The sequence below is a fragment of the Tiliqua scincoides genome, chromosome 4, assembly GCF_035046505.1.
Source record: "Tiliqua scincoides isolate rTilSci1 chromosome 4, rTilSci1.hap2, whole genome shotgun sequence".
Lineage (NCBI taxonomy): Eukaryota > Metazoa > Chordata > Lepidosauria > Squamata > Scincidae > Tiliqua > Tiliqua scincoides.
In genome coordinates, this window is record NC_089824.1 from 158,265,625 (window position 1) to 158,283,470 (window position 17,846).

Genomic DNA, 17,846 nt, shown 5'->3' on the forward strand with positions numbered 1-17,846 from the left:
CACCAATCTCCACGATGAGTAAGCAATATAACAGAGAGACAACCCCACTCCCCAAAGCATTCTGAAACACAAAATGGGGAGAAATAAATTACAATGCTTCATAAAAGTATAACTCAAGAGTCAAGAAACTGCCCTACAAATCTTTTCCAGAAGGGCACTTTCCTCAAAATACATGGAATTGCTTCAACAAACAAAGAATTAAGATGGGAAAGGCAACCATAAATTATCTGCTAAAATTTATCTGCTGAAATTTGGAAAGAGCAATCAACGTGGATCTCTGATCATTTAGTAGGAGAGAAAAGTCTTATCTGAGACACACAAATTTAAGGAGCATCATCCTAGGGCACTATGTTCTCAACCAATGTGACTAGCTATGAAGACTTCATCCTTAGCTGAGAAGCACAGAAATAGACAAGCAACCGTTGTTCTTGTGAAGCATCTTAATAAGGTGTATGTATAAATTCACAGTGGGAAAATGCATTGCATTCCTGCTCTTTAGATTTGATAGATGCAAGAACACGAGTTTCTGAGCCCAACAGAAACTTTGACTAAAAAATAAAGAAGCTCATAGAAGAAGGCAAGAGCAGGAAGAGGCCTCTGAAATTACTCAGTGAAAGAATGGGAAGAACTTATTATTAAGAATATTTATATACTTTTTAACAAAAAGTATTTTAAAGAAATGAGAAAAAGGATTCGCTATCCCACAATCACAATCTTACAAACTCCAAAAATATAATGAAACAGTAATCACCACCACAAGGGAGAGACAAGTAAGCTGCCACTGGAAAAGATGCTATGCTAAATGCCTGGATTCGCAGTTGCTCCTGGATTCCCAGGTGGCAGCTGTGGCTGGGGGGCTTTTCCCCAGCTTCGGCTGGTGTGCCATCTTTGGCCTTACTTGGACTGTGCGGACCTAGTCATGGTGATCCACACCTCAAACTCTCAGGGAGTTTTAGAAGTCACATGACTGTTCACACAGGTGTTGTCAGTGCAAACCAACATGTTTTGCCTGATCAAATCTGGGAGCACAGGGCTTGAGAGCTCAGTGGACTGCCTGAAACGCCAGAAAGTTGATACTACATATCACTTCCAACCTGGACCATATATAGAAAAAGTCTTTTGGTAGTGTGCTCACCATCCAGCCAGGTTGGCATCCTTAGTCACCATTACTCTGAATACTGCATGAATGTCCTCTGACTAGCCCATCAGGTCAAGTTTGTAAACCTAGGAATTGAGATCCATAGAGACCTGATTCTAAAACAGCACACTCTCTGATAAGCAGAACGGAGCTCTTCACCTCATGTACCAGGCAACCAGTTACTGGATAGGATTTGATAGGATCAACTAATACCCTAGTTCATAGATGGAAGATCAGAACAGAAGGTCATAAAAAGAAGGGTAATTATCCCCTACCATCCAAAGATGGGCAACCACTGCCACCAAGACTTTTATTAAGCCCTTGAGAAGCAGGGTCAGACAAATGGCAGAGCACAGTATTGATACCACTTGCCCCATTACAGAAACTAAAAAATAGTGGATGCCAGGTCAAATGAGTACATGTAGGACTCAACAGGTTTAGTGACAACAGATAATCTTGCCAGTTCAAACTTTCCACAATGGAGCAAAAGATCTGTTTGAAATGTCTTATTCCTTCTCATGAGTTCCAAAACCATTCTGCTGTCTCCTAGTTTCTTTATGATGGTGACAAAATACCCAAGGAGTATCTTCAGATGTCACGTGCAGTGGCATACCTAGCCCATCTGTCACCTGGGGCAAACTAACATTTTGGCACCCCATGATTTAATTAATTAAATTAAATTTATTATTATTGCTGTATTATAGAAGATAGCAATGTAAAAATGGTAGAAGAAATAACTTTAGCTTACAAAAACTTGTGCCACATTACTGTGTTAGGGCACAATCCTAAGCAAGTCTACTCAGAAGTAAGTCCTATTGTGTTCAATTGGTCCTACTCCCAGGCAAGTGAGGTTAGGATTACAGCCTTAGGGCCCAATCCTATCCAACTTTCCAGCACCAGTGCAGCTGCAGAGCAGTCCCAAATGTTCCCATACCTTGAGGAGGCCTCTGTGTCTGCCTCCCCACCACAGAATGAAGTGCATGCCCCACTGGCATAGCTGCACTGGCACTGGAAAACTGGATAGGATTGGGCCCCAAGTTGTCACAGGGTTGTGAATATTTTACAATCTTGGCACATCTCCCACACATACAGTTCTGTCTTAAGTAGCATTATGAACTCCGAAAATATCTGATCAAACGCATTCTCTCAGAGACAACTGCATCCTAAAGTGTTCTGGATCTTTAAAATGCAGTGTAAGAAGTTGTCCATAAATCATAATCCTGAGCACATTTATTTGGAAACACCTCTGTTACCCCCAAAATGGGGATGAAGGTGTTATAATTATACACTAGAAACAAAAAAACAGCTGCTAGCAGTCTGAGGCTGCAATCCTAACCACACTTACCTGAGAGTAAGCCCCATTGAACAAAATATGACACACACATACACCCCAACATGCAGATGCCACCTCTGTTCCCCCCAGGCAAGATGGAGGACACTAAGAGCAGGCTGGGCTCCTTCCTTTCCAAGAGGAGGGAAGCGCTGCGCTGTCTGTACTTACTCTTCCCTCCCAGTTTGAAGCCTGCCAGGAGCTCGCCCTGTGCTGATGTGATGCAGCACCTCCTCCGCTGCCCAGCCAGCCTGCTCTCCCACCTCACACTGCCTCACCCACCTCATTCACAGCCACAGAAAAGCAGCAAGTAGGGAGGCAGCAGGTGCAGCTGAGCTGAGCAGCTACAGCCACCTCTCTCCCCCAGATGCCTCAGGATGCCCCTGGGAGCTAGCCAAGCCTCCCTAAGGAGGCCCCACAAACAGAATGAATACCTCAGCTCTATGTAGTTACCTGGGAGTAAGACCCATTGACCACAATGGGACTTACTTCTGAGTAGACAGAAATTGGCTGAGGGGGTAGGGTTGCAGAAGCAGGTCAGCTGCTCGGCTGATACTCAGCCAGTGGAGAGTCCTGAGTGCCTGCGGAACAATCCCTCATTCTGTACAGCCTCCCTCCCTCCCTCATGTCACACAACCAGCACTTCTTCCCCTCCTGTCTCTCCATGTGCAACCTCGCCCCAAGGACTATGTTTCCCAGCATGCCCCTCACCCTGGGCATCCTGGTCAAGGCTGGAGGAGAGGAGAAGAGTGCAGGGCATGCCTAGAGGGCCTGCAAGCATTCAGCATTTCGCTGCTTTTCCAGCAGAGATCATGAGCGCCCCTTCTCCTTTAAGAAAAGGACAAAAGGGCAGGGAGGGGGGAGGCTGGTAGAGCTGCCCCAGAGGGTCTGATGCCCCAGAGCATCTGCCCCGTTTGCCCCGCCCTAGGTCTGTCAGTGGTCATGTGCTCTATAGCTTGCATCTCTAGAAAGTGCAGAATTCCTCTGGAGACCCTTGGTGTGATTTTCCAGATTGCTAGAACACAGGTAGAACGAATCACAGGGACTACAGCAAAACCCTAGGGAGTAGGGGTTTCCCCAACACCCGAAGGACCTAATGGTCTGAAGCAGTCTCTCTTCAGATGTCTACCAACACTGAAAGTTTTTCTCCTATTGGCAGGTAAAACTGGGCAGAAGACACCAGAGGCTTGTCCCAAAATGCTACAGACTCACCAAACCATCTTTGAGCTTCATGGAAACCTAATATTTAGGCTTAGAATCTCTCCTGCAATGGAAGGGGTATGGTGGATGAGAGTAGCAAAAGGAATGTCTTGAGCAGGAAGATTTCCTTTCTTCTTGTAGACCTCCAGGAGTACGTTTTTTCTGTTTAAATTTGGTTTTTACCAACATGGAATTAAGAGAACTACCAAACAAACAACTTCTCGTCAGTGAAGGAGAAACCTGTTATACTGACGTTAAAATGGATGTCCACTCCCCTGGCAGAGTCACATATTGCATTCAACCCCTGCACTAGAAGGTAAGGATCATGGCATCTAGCAATGTCTCCACAGGAAGACAGCAGTAAAGGAAATTCTTTTGAGGCTCTCCTTGTCTGGTCTGGCAGTATCAAGCATAGCGACCGCACACATAAAGACTACTCAGGAAAAGAACAACTAGCTATAAAAAGCCCAAAGTTGCTGTGAAAGAGTAAAAGGCTATGCAGTCTGCAGGCATTTCAGCAAAGAACAGAAAGGACCACCTTTGAAGAGAGAACTGCCATAGGAACATTTACCTTTGCAATCTTCAAATTTCCCATGATGTCCTCTGGAAGTGCATAACAAATCTTAATGATGGAGAGATTTAGATGTGGAGGGGATCAAACCACTCTTTCTTGACAGTAGTCTCAAAGGATGCTGGAAAAGGAATAAATGGTCCCACTGTTGAGGCTGTAGGGAAAGCCAGTTCTATCCCTGTGGGCTTAGGGAATGTTGAACTCAAGAAGGCAGGATCTTCTGAAGCAAGACCTCCTAAGTGCAGGTTGTAAATGGCCTTAGCAATCTATGAACTTGTTCTGGTGGGAAGATACTATCAGGAGGCTTCCTACAGGAGAAGTCACTCTCCTCTTCCTCAGACTACCATCCTGTTTGAAAACAAGTATCCTATATGGGGGATCAAACAGGATCTTACATAAGAGTGTGGGGAGTCCCTGTCAGGAACTGGAGAGGTGGACTGTATTTCTGCTTTTCTTCAGAGATGAGACCTGCTAGAGCGCCTCAGAAAGTTCAGTTCTTCTTAGGGATTTTGGCAAAATTCTCCAAGTTCATGTTCAGAACCAAATGTAGGGTTTCAAAACAGCAGATAGAAGGTGTTCTCCTTTGCCTGAAAATTATTCTCCACTCAGAGAATTTGCCTGATTTTGCTCCCCCCAGTCCCCAAACATGCTCTCTCTCTCTCTCTCTCTCTCATGTGCATGCATACGCACACTTTCACACTCCTCCAACGGCAGGAGATAACAAGCCCTAAGTGGCATTATGCCTTTTCCTTTACTGCTGATGTGCACAGGGGGGATAGAGGAGGCAACCTCAAAAAAATCCACTCCCCTGTGCCCTGTGTTGTGATGCTTGCCTTGCCACTTTTTATAACAGTGCCTGAAAAATCCTCTTCCCTTCACATTCTTACTCATTGCCCCTGGGATCTGAGAGGAAAGGGTGAGTGTATGTGTGAAGACTGGCAGGATGGTCAGTGTCTGACATTTTCAAAGCTTTGAACAGAAAATTATCCAATTTGGGGGGGGGGGCGGTGTTAGAAATTCTGAATAATTTCTAAGTAATCCAAGGCGCATTTGCCTGTATCTAGTTTCTAGTTTCAAGGGACAAAGTCATCAACCTCCCCGCAGCTCAGAACACCTCCCAGATGGGACCAGAAGCTACTTCTGGCTGCATCCAGGAGGTCCTTTAAAGCCCTCCAGACATGGCTTGGCATCCATGGATATTCAAATCCGCAGACGTCAAGTCAGCAGATAAGGAGGGCCCACTTATTTAACTAAAATATTATTGATACCAACTGAGGTGTTCTAAAGTAAAACTAAGCTTTTGACATCTTTTGAAGTCATACTGGTATAAAATAGGTCTAGTGATGATGATGATTTTGACAGTCTAGCAAAGGGGATATAGGGACACATTGGGCACTCCACTGGGGTTCTGTAATCATGAAAAGATTAAGAACCCCTGCTTTAGATCATGGAACACTATAGTAACTGGGGAAAAGGGAAGAAAGGAGATCTTCAATATTTTTGTGAGACCTATGTTAGCCCTAATTAGGATTCATAGTCTTTCATGTAATTAATACAAAAGTATTAATAATTGTCAAGCAATTTTCATGTAATGTTAATATCAAGTTATATGATGGAAATTAAAGGAAGAGAAAGTATACTTGTACAGCTTTTTACAGTCGGACTGGGCATGCAGTCCAACAACTCAAACCAATTTAATTATCTGAACTTGTTGCTAAATGGAAACTTTTTCATAACATAACATAACACATTTCAGAAATGTGAAAGGCCTTTCCTCAGAGTGGAGAAAGCTTAGTTAAAGAATTGCCTTGCACAGAGAGGTTATAGTGATGGAAGAAGGAAGCACTAAGGGGTGGGAGAAGGGCTGGAGGAGGGGCAGCTACTGGGGTGGGCGAATCAGGCCCAGGAGGTTGCAGAATAAGCTGTTCCTGCACTCTATATCCTATCTCCCTTCCATGGTCTGATCTGGTGACACAGGGTATTGTGGACTTGCACCAGTGATTTCGCTGGTGAAAGCCCAAGTTGTCCCACTGCAGCTGCTGGGGCTTACCCTGAACAAGGAGACAAATGTTGAAATTCTCCTGAAGGATGTAGCAGAAGCCATGCTACGCAACTACAATAGTGAAAGAGAATTTATGTAGAATTCGGTTTCTTGATAAGTAATATTTTAGGGCAGTGTTTCTCAAACTTTGAGGGAGCTTTACTCCCTCAGTAAGTTCTTGCGGGGGAGGGGCAAGGGCAGCAACATGATCCCCAGAATCGCGTCGATAAGGGGGCCAAGGGGGAGTGCTTTCCACTTACTTTGATGGATGCCAGTTCTATTCTTTGTTTTTGTTTTGGGAAAGCAGTTGATTAAAACTCACAACTGGGTTATTGGACGAAATATGCTGTAGCTATGAAATGTTACAGCAGGGACCAGTTTCACTGTTAATTTAAAAAGCTAGAATTAATTAGGTAGTGTAAATGAAGAATTTAATAAGCGCAGTTTACAACTAGAAGTTCTGCTTTTATTAAACATCTCTGCAAAATGAAGCCAAATATCTTAGATCTCCCTTGTCTTCCGTTTCTTCCAGCCTCATTCATTCAGAAGCTTGAATGTAACTCCTCTCCCCAACTCTGCTTCATTACAAACCTGGTCTCACAATTAAAATTTGCCTAGGTTACAACCACTATAAATCACTAGCATTTTTCTGTCTGCTCTTGGAAGCTACCAAACGAAATTGGAGTTTACAATTTTGGTTTGAAGCCCAAATTAAAGGCTGTCTCAAAAACTGTCATTCCTACTCAACTTGATATGATATCCTACCAAATTAGCATTTTTTTCCAGTAAAAAAAAAAAGATTGTTTAAACTGGTATCATGCCAAAGGAATATGCAACATTATGAATCAGTTTCTAAAAGGTCTACCTAGTTTAAAAAAAAAAAAAAAAGCCAGCATGAAAACTCTGAACAACATTATTGATTTCAGCGGAGGCTGGAACAATACTTTAAATCTCAATGTGCTAGCACCACATTTTTAGGTGCCATACTCAGGTAGCAAGGCAGCACCTGGGAACTACGTAGCCCTGCAATAACTGCTGAAATACTTATCTGAAGTATCAAAACTGCGTAACCCTCTTTCAACAGATTTTGTAACTAACACAAATTATGTCTGAATTTTTTGTCAAATTATTTTGAATGATAAGCATTATTAAAATCCAAGTGTTTCCTCTGAAGCATGAGAAATACTGAGACTTTTGCTATGCCAGTCTAGGGGTGTCAAACTTGTTTCATACAGAGGGCTGAAGTTAGCATTCATGGTGCCTGCTGAGGGCCAGAAATGACATCATTAAGCAGAAACTGACATCATTAAGTAATGATGAGTGGAAAGAAGTACTTTGTTCTCATATACCTGCAAATGATAGTAGAGAAAATGTGCAAATCTTGTTCATATTTTCAAAATATGAGAGCTCAATTATCACACTGGGAGAGCCCAATTATAAAGGGGACTGGATAAACTGTTTCTGGGGGCCACGTTCAGCCCATGGACCTTATGTTTGACACCCTTGTGCTAGTCAATTCTCAACTCTAAGCTATAAATATTAACAATTTCATAAAATACAATTGAGTCAGCCACAATATAATCTTATTTCTCAGGTGAATGTATATAATCATTCTGACGTTAATATACAAGTAGCTTGTTCTGACAAAGCAAGAAGTCATATAAATGCTTCCAATACCTGTCATTATGTATCTTCCACACCTATTAATATACTGCTCAAATATATCATATAAACCAGTACTACACCAGTCACGACTTATGAAGAAGTTGATCCAGTTTTCATTAGCATGGAGGAAACAAGCTACAGATTATAGGAAACTGGCGGTCCAATCCTAAGGGCCGTTTACGCCACCAGAACAAACAGTCTAGTAATGTAAAAAGCTTTACGGATATCACAAATAAGCCACCACCGCAAGTGGCCAGGTCCACGTGACAACTGAGAGCAAAGTCCACTGTGGCCATTAATTTTGGCCCGGATTGGAAGAGAGGTGGGAAGGGGGTGGAACCAAGTGGGGGGTGGGCGCATCAGGAGGAGGGTGAATCAGGTTTGGGAAGAGTGCAGATTCAGTGGTAGTAGCGCCTGCCAAACCCCAACCCCCTTCCTGGACTTGATCCACCTTCACGGGGCAACACAGACTCGTGGACAGAGCTGGTGCAAGCTTGAGTTGACCCTTAGCGGCTTCTGGGTCTTCTGGGGCAGGGGAACAAATGTCCTCTTACCCCAAGGATGCCTTCACATGCCTGCAGGATATAGCAGAAGCCACACTGTTGCAGCTGCATTGCTACGTGGAGAGTTACATAAGAATGGGTTGCCCATCATGTATATACTGTATGCTGTTATGCCTCAGTCTCTAGACAACACAGATAATTGTTTTGGGGTACAGGGAACCTCCAAGGATCCCTGCAAACAGAGCCCAAGTCACCTTGGGGTTCAGCACAATTAGAAGAGATGCCTTACTCTGGAGGTTACACTAGGGATTCAGATTTCTCAGCAAACCAGAATTCAGTTCCATGACTTCACCTACTGTTCAGGTGAATCTGAAAACTAGCTTGCGACCAAGTGCATGATTCTGCTCCATTAAATTCCTAACTGTCACAGGAATGCAACAGACATACTTTGCTATTTAGATAGTCAATTAAGCTCAGATGCCTGATAAAGTGTTTCTTGATGGCTCTTCCAGATCCTGAAGAGTTGGCCTCAACATACTATTTGTAATGGTCATATTCCTAGAAACTTTTATCCATTACCTTATATCCACAAACTGGTGTCAAATAACTCCATCTCCAGTCAAGTCTCATTCAAGCCTTGCTTGGGTTCCTGCAAGTTCTCAACTGGTACATGACATTCACAAGTCAAACAGGACCAATACCCCAAATTTTTATGATGGCTCACTAATAAGTAAACCAGTGCTATGTAAGAGACTTGGCATGTTTCATACTTATTCTATCATCGGGTGCATTACCTACGATGTCTCAGTTCCTCCACAGAGAAACAGTAAATTGGGCCATGCAACTGTCCTGCACAAAAGGAAAGATGGTAATATTTCAACCAATAGCTGTATCTCATCTGTTTGCCTCTGAATTGCTCTCTGACAAAATGACTCTAGCATTTTTACCAAGATGTTGAACAGACCAGATGTTTTATCACCTGCACACATGCATCTTTCTCTTGAATACAGCACACGGTGAGGAGGAGCTTCTGTATTAAAATATAATTTAAAGCTTTCAATTCTAATATTCTGATCTTAGCAAGAAGGTGAATTAATGTACAATATTCACAAAATATGCCCCAACTACACAGTTCACATTCTACACAACTTACTGGTTTTCCACATTTATGCTGCTAGTCAACCCATCCCTCTTCAATCATTCCCAACTACCTATCAAAGGTTCTTCAGTCTTCAAGCAGCAGTTCACAACATTCTATTTCAAGTTCTGTTTATGTTTTCCCTCCAACCATATTTTCTTCCTCCCCCTAGTACAGCAAAGTCCATTCTGAAGGATTCCTTTAGGAGTCCAAAAAAATGGGCTGATGCTGCGAGGGTCTGTGAAACGAAGGAAGTGGAGGGTGTTTAAGCCATGGTGCGTGCATGGCAATTCTGACACAATTCTTGATTTCAGCCAATACTGACTATTAAATTGTTACCCATACTTTGATTACTTTCCATCTACCTTGGCCCTCTTCACTCAATTCAAAATGCCTTTCAGTTTTTGTAGCTGTGACCAGATTATCACTCAGCCCAAGTCGTTACATTTACTTGGTTTCTGCTTTAGGAATGCTTTATACATTCCTCATGTATAAAAGCTCTCCCACTTTCAACTATACTCCCTCCTTCATCTAGCTGTTCTTGAATTCTTCTTCTCACCCTTCATCTGTTATAGACTACCACAGTTAATATGGCAACAGACCACATTCAGTAACACCAAACAGGGCAACCTTTTCGACCTGTGTAGTCGAACCTGTGTAGGGCAAACTGTGTAGTCTAGGAAGAGGGTGATCATCATAAGAAATGTATAGTTAAGAACCCACAATTATGAACTAAAGTGAATCACTACAAGATGATAAATACACATCAGGCAAAATGGATAAGGAATGATTTAGGAGAAAAGAATGCATACCCTGATTCTATTAAAAGAAACACTAAAATAATGCTATATTTGAAAATGAGGTGAAATAATAAGATCAGAGCTCACTGTGTGACATATCACAACTCAGTTGCTGTTTGCAAAAGGGCAAGTCCTTTCTGCAAAGATTTAGAAACACAGAAACCTCAAGAGAGCCCCTGCTTCTAGTATGTGAGGCAAAAATTCACAAGCTGGCCTATAGGTTTTTTTGCTCCAAATTAGCATCTACTCAGTGTTTGACATTTCACTGTATACACGGTGACTGCCTACTTCCTTACCTGGATGATGTGCCTTCATCCAGGACTACAGTAATTCTGAACACAACTGCAATACAAGCAGCAACCTTCCACTCTCTCTTCTAGCACTTGCACATACACGTGTATGTGTGATGTGGTCTATTTCAGAACATTCTCACACACCTGACATCACTGGTTTTTGCATAATGGGAGGATAATGCAGAAACCTGAACGCCAAAGTGCTGTATTAACGGGGACCGTAAAGTGTTATATAAAAGCCCATACTAAGTAATTCCAATACCAAGAAATAAGAAAATCAATGAAGCACTTTACCTGTAATTTTGTCTCTCACAAGCTTGCAAGACTCTATTTCACCAATGCTCCCAAAAAGGCTCCTGAACTCTTCTTGGGTCATGTTCTGGGGTAAGTAGTTGACTATGAGGTTGGTTTTGCTGTCATCCGTAGCAGCCCCTGTCTGCATAGGAGAAGGGCAGTTCCTACTGTTGCTGGCAGGTCCATTGGTTGTATTGGATGTCGGGCCATTTGACACCTGAGGCTCCATAGTGCTGATTATCTAAACAGAATGCAAAAAGGGGAAAAAATACCACATTAAATCTCAGAAATAGTTGCCATTTTTTTTTTTTTACAAAAAGGTACTTACAAACGAACACGTAGGTAGCATTCATGGCCAATTTAAGACAGTTTAACAAAATAAAACCCAGCTTGATTCTTCTGCTATTGTTGCAAAGTAGGTCATGCTAGTCTTTGGCAGAGAGCACATATTAAGATGCAGAGGCAAATAAAACCTCCCCTCTTTTTTCTGTCTTTCTCTCTCTTTATTAAAGCAAAACTAATTTCTCTTTTCATGATGCAATCATTTCCATAAACTGATATTTATGCCATACAAATTTAATTATGATCTTAGGTATAATAACTGTGATTAAAAATAGTATTCTATTTAAGTAGAAGAGTTCCATATAGAGGTAGAAACTGAAAAGGTAAAAATACATTAGCTATTTAATTACAGTAACACCCAGTGCTGTGACAGATTTATGTAGGCCATTCAAGCTATAGAAAGCTGTGACTGTGATCAGCTTGAAGCAATAACCTCTTAGTCTTACCAAATACACTGCTTGCTTACAACACTGAAAGGCCTCTACTCTTCAGTTACATATGTTACCAAGGGCTTCTTTAACTCTTTACAAAATAAAGCTCTGAAGTACTAAGCAATGCTGTACAAGCATTCCCACTTTTACTGAAAGTGGATGACTTTTTTTTTTAATGAACTATAAAAGAGGCAGTAGAAACTTAATGAAGCCATTTCTGCTCATGTACATATATGAAAGCTTGAAAATCATACAGAATCATAAAGAACTCTTCACATAACACATAAAGTATGGCCTATAAAACTTTGCATCTTGTGTGCCTTGTTCTCCAGGACCAATAGCTAACTACAGTAAGCATTAAATATTTTTGCATTGTTTTTACCTGTGTTTTTAAAATACTGTATATGTTTATTTAAAGAAAGGAGTCTTTTTCATTGCACTATTACAAACTGTTCAAAACTGATGACTTTCAAAATCTGATGCCTTAGCTATCACCAAGGTATGAACGATGAAGTCACTATACTTGCTTCTCTATTGCTCCTCTCAGCTGTAGGTAAAACTAGATGCCCACGTGCCACAGCAGTCAGGGAGCAACAGTGGCCAAAGGAGTTGGCATAGCAGTTGTAAACTTGTGCACATTTGCAGAACCTTACAGAAATTAGAGAGACATATATTATCTTTTGGAAAAAGAGCTACAACCCTATCTGATCCATAAGACACATGCACACTTCATCACGCTCCTATTGCACATGTCACAGTATCACAGGGATTCCTGAAACAAAGTGCTGCTCATGTCAATTAACAGTGCTAATCTTAAAGTCATCATCCAAGTTACAAGAGGAGAAACTTCAAGATATGAAGTTGAGTATGACTTCAATGCTTTAAGGAATGCACACCCTAAAAACAAAAACAAATCAAGCAATTTCTAATACTGATGATACCACAATTTGCATAAAAGAAAATTAGCTGAGTTTTAACAATACAAAGTACAATGCAGGAAGCATACACAATACCGAGATGCAAACTCTGTCCCTCCTGTTCTTTTGATGACACAAATCACTCCTTTGTAAGAATCACATCTTACACGATATTTATTCATATACAAGTGAATGAATAATGGTGCACCTAGTATGTATGCTGTCTATATGAAACTCATTGAGCAGTGCAATCCAATAACTATCTACATAGAACTAAGTGTAAATGGATACACTTACTTTACAGATAAGTGTAAATGGAATTGCGGCTTAAGTGTTGGCTGGGAATACAGCTGTTGGGAAGAACATGAAACTCTACTGCAGTACCCTTTTGATGCAATAAAATAACAAAGAAGAAAATGACATCATACTATGATTTTTCAAGGCAATGTATCTTATTCTCAGTGATGGCCCAAGTGGGTCTGCTGCCCACTGGCACCCAATTTGCTGCTGCCACATTTGCTAGGGTGTGCATGCTTCTGTATGCACATCTTAACTCCAAAAATCCCCTACCTCAGGGCTTTTCAAACTGGGGCATCGTGATGCCCCAGCCCGAGTGCCCTGCCCTCTGCCCCCCTGAAGGGGCGGGGGCAGGGAGGAGGCAGCAACGCAATCCCCAGGATTATGTTGCTCCTGCAAAACCGGAAATGGAGCGCAATTGCTCCCCTTTCACTTCTTAAGCTTCGGGGAGTACTGCAGTCTGTCGCACAGGGCTCCCGGAGGCTGCAGGAGGCTCTGGTAAGTATAGCCAAGCCCTTGCAGCCCCCTGAGTGGAGTGATCCTAGGGATCACGTTGCTGCCTTCCCCCCGCCCCCGCCAGTACTTAGAGTGGCACAAACTCTCCCTGAGAATTTGAAAACTGCTGCCCTACCTTTTCATCATACTCTGTCTGTTGCGCAGTTCTTTCCTGAAAACAGGCCATGCAGTCCTGTTTTACTTAAAGGGACCATACAAAGAAGGATCAAGGTGAGGGGCAGTGAAGTGCTTCATCCTTGAAGAAAGTTTAAAGGTACATGGTTCCCCTAAACTTAGCATGAAGAAGGAGATTTAGATAAAAATATAGCAAACATATACATATTCAAAGAGTAGTTTTGAGAAACTATTTGCAAAGAACAATTAAATGCTCAGTTTATCAAGTATGTTTGGTACAGTTTTGAAACGGCATATTCAGTGACATCATGAATAAAACTAAAATATGCCTATGTAGCCCCTTTCAAAGAACAAGTACCACCTAAGTATTTAGAGAAGCCCATTAAATACTCTCTCTTGCTCTTGTTACATTAGTAAACATTGAATATCAGCATCGGTCAGAATATTGCCTTTTTCAGAACCTCCTCCTAAAATATGTGTTTAAGAGGATATTATACGAAAGATTCAGAAAAAGGTTACAGTAATCCAAACTTCTGCTAAACCAACATTCTCTCCCCCTAATTTCCAGGCCCCTGCCCCAAATTTTATGCTCCTTGAAATCTTACTCGTAAATCTGTTCTTGTATTTTGGAGTCAGTTCCACTGAACGTAATTCTTTCATCTACACTATGTTCATGCAACTGCACCAAGCAGTTTTAAAATTAAAATATTGATTCATGCTGTATACTGATGCAGTAATTTAAGAAGCAAAAATTCCATTTGCTATAAGTAAAACAAATAGTCAAGCCAGACAAACAAAATGTGCACTCTGATTAGGGCTGCCACTTTTTGACCTGAAGAGACTATCAGTAGCTTTAAGAGCCACCTCTGCAGAACATCAAGCTGCGTATCAACACTTCTGCATTCCCCCAAAGGTGGACATTAGAAAAAGGGGTATGCATGCAAAGCAGACCAGTTTGCCTCATACAAGCATTGCACATACAAGCACTGCAGAGGACTCTAGATTGTTCTCACTTGGATCATTCTTCCTAAACAATACTCATGGATGGAATGGAATGATGGACTGATGGAATGACAGGGAATGCATGGCAAGATGTTCTACAGAGATAGTTCCGCGCAAAAACAATATCCTCCCTCCAGCACCATGAAGTAGCAATGCTAAGACCCTGCTGCAGATGGCAGCTTCAGAAATGAAGTCAATTTACAGAGGGAAGACCATGCAAAGGATAGAGGTCATCTGTCCCCCTCCCTGCGGGCTCAATCAAGGTTGTGTCCTCCTCTCACGGTTGCTTGCTGCTTAATAAGAGGCAATTCTGCTTTTAAACATACCCCTAACTGTGTGTTTAGCCAAACATGTAGCTTGATCCATACACAGAACTCTTGAATGTGAAGTGAAGTAACTCTTACAGTAGCTTGTTACTGGTCATCAAGTTTTATTTCTTCTACAGATGCCTACAAGTCTTCCCAATAAAATTACTCAAGTGCTGAATTACGTTGCTTGTGGAACAGTGCCGCGTTGCCGCAATCTGCCAATCTTCCATTTTCCCCAGATTTGAACCGGAATGCTAGGCTTACTTAGTTTTTTCCTCTCAGTTCCGTACAGTTTCCTGATGCATATGAGCAAATATGTGCACTGATTAAAACCATGTAAAAAGAACCTTGGTGCAGCTGCATCAAGATTTTTTTGTGCCATTTTAATCAATCCGCACATGTTCTCATGCACACCAGAAACCTCAAGAAAGTGAATGTTTCCTGTAGTTTTCCATTTAAGCCTAAGTAGATGCCAATTCCAAACTTTTATTTTTAAAATTATTCAAGATAAACTCAGAAGGTACACAGAGCACTTGGCGGTGGAGCCAATCCACTGAACAGTAACAAAATATAAATGAATCCATTGAATAGCAATGGAAAACACTGAAAAGCAATCCATTGAAAAGCAAACAATAGATATTTACTCATTTCTTCCATTTCACATCATTCTACCTCTCATTGCTTCATAAAAATTTACATTCAAGACATATTTTTAGTAAAATTTATTAACATAATTTTAAAAACACTTATTAAAAAGGACAATCAATATAGAGATATTTTTCATAAATATCTTGCAGAAAGAATGTACACGTGATATTGGAACAAACAACATATAAAAAGGAAAATAATACTTTAATCTCAATGCTGTTTTCTGTATCATACACCAAGTGCAAATTTAGAGCACAATCCTATCCTGCGCTGGAACAGGCAAGCCAAAAGGCATATGCTATATCCAGCGTAGGATAGGAGCCCAAAGCGGCTCAGCCAGAGGCAAGGGAAAACCTTTTCCCTTACCTCCAGGTAAGCCACCCTGGTGTTCTGGGTCTCCTCACACTTGTGCCACCTCCTGAGGTGGCGTAAGTCCAAGGAGAGCAAAGCGGCTTGCTCCTGAGGTTGGGATCTGGGATCTCCCCGCCCAACTGCTCCTGGGGCTGCCCACCGCCTGCCCTCCCACCACCGCAGAACGCCTCCTCCAGCCTCCTCCCTGCTCAACCCAGAGCCTTGCGTCAGCCCAGCTCAGCTGACACAAGGCTCGGTGCCTCTGTCATCGTGGAGGCTTATGTCAGCCTCCGCAGGCCAGCACACCTTCACACACCAGCCTCGCCAACTCACGAGAAGGCGCAAACGTGCCTTACACAATCTGTTCCTTGTTCCAGTTGCATATGAGAGGTTTTCAGAGCCTCAGAGAGGCCTCCAAAGCTCTAAATGGTCACATTCAGAGCTCAGGTGGGCTCAGAAAACTGCGGATTTCATTATTAATGGTTTTCAATATCTGTGGGGGGTCGGAAATGGAGTACCCACAGATAGTTCTTTCTGAATAACATACATGCCATGCAAACACAGGAATATACTGTTGATAATAAAATGATTACCTCTGATGGCCAATGAATCTAGTATTTCCAGAACTTTCATGGAGCTCTGCTATCAGACGTTCCCTCAGTTATTAGAGGAGTCATTCACACAATGATCTATTGAGTGAGTTTTTGGTTGCTGAGGGAACTTCCAATGGTGGAGCACTCCAGAAAAGTTCTAAGTTCTAACCTCTGTTTCAGTGGTACTCAAACTTTTCTGGCCAGTGGCTCCCTTGACCCCCATGGCTGTTGGCCATGACTCCCCATCATGTTCCTGAGGGCTGGAAGTGACATCATTAAACAGGAAGAGGCCAGATATATTAGCTATATTAATATTAATTATATTAATCATATCATTAATTAAATGCAGATCTTAAAAATATATTATTAATATACAGCAATATACATGCTTTATAAATGATCAGCTGCTGATCACCGTTGGAGACAGGATGCTGGAGTAGGTAGATTTTATCTGGTCCAGGAGGACTCATTTTTTTAACTTTGTAAGCATACCAATAGAATTGTTTTATCAAATGAGCTTTGTGAACAACCAGTCTGACCAACATTACACACACACACACACACACACACACACACACACACACACACACACACACACACACACCCCTGTGGACCCCAATCCAACTAGTCATTTCTCCCATTCTCCTTGGATAGGATTGAACCCTTTATTAATTTAATGAAATTAAATTTTTCCAGCAGCTGGTGGGGAAAACAAAAATAGACCATGAAAATATATCAGAGCTGATAAGGGTTTGGTTAGGAAGCTGATTTGTCTCCTATACTAGGAGATGCACAGCTCAAGCATGTCTACTCAGAAGTTAGTCCCATTAGAGTCAATGGGGCTTACTCCCAGGAAAGTGTGGATAAGATTGGGCTGGCAATCACTTCATCAATGGCTGATAAGTATTCCCTTCAAATAGCAAGATTCATCACTTTAAAAATACAGCCTCTCCTCTTCAGTCAAACAAGATTAATAAATCACTTTAAAAACAGTACCCTTTTTCTGCTCCTGGCCAAGTAAAGTGTGTGCTTGTCTCTCCCCTCCCCCTTTGCCAACTGCATGGAAACAACTTTAAGGGGAGGAGGAGGAAAGCGGGAAAGTTTGGAGATTGAAAGGGGGGAGTGGAAGAGGAAGTGGGTTGAAAAGAGAGATTTCACTTTGATGAGAAGCGATCCCAGGCTGGGAACTAGGAACCAACCAGACAAGGATCAAGGAGAGCTTTGCAAACAACATGCAGCGAACACAGAAGGCAGCAGCCTCGGAGTGGAGGGAGAAGAGGGCGGGGCGGCAGCAGCCACTCTTGCAGCTGAGCAACTGTTTCTTCTGCTTTAAAAAAACCGCAGACGACAGGCA

At 42.1% G+C, this 17,846-nt stretch overlaps 1 protein-coding gene across 2 annotated transcripts in view; it reads right to left on the reverse strand.

The window, feature by feature from the left end:
• Nucleotides 1-17,846, reverse strand: part of ELAVL4 (ELAV like RNA binding protein 4) — a 124,861-nt gene that overhangs the window by 49,522 nt on the left and 57,493 nt on the right. For both annotated transcript variants that reach the window (XM_066623202.1, XM_066623201.1), the window contains exon 2: nucleotides 10,974-11,214. In XM_066623202.1, the coding sequence (XP_066479299.1) occupies nucleotides 10,974-11,214 (241 nt within the window). The remainder of the gene's footprint in view (nucleotides 1-10,973; nucleotides 11,215-17,846) is intronic.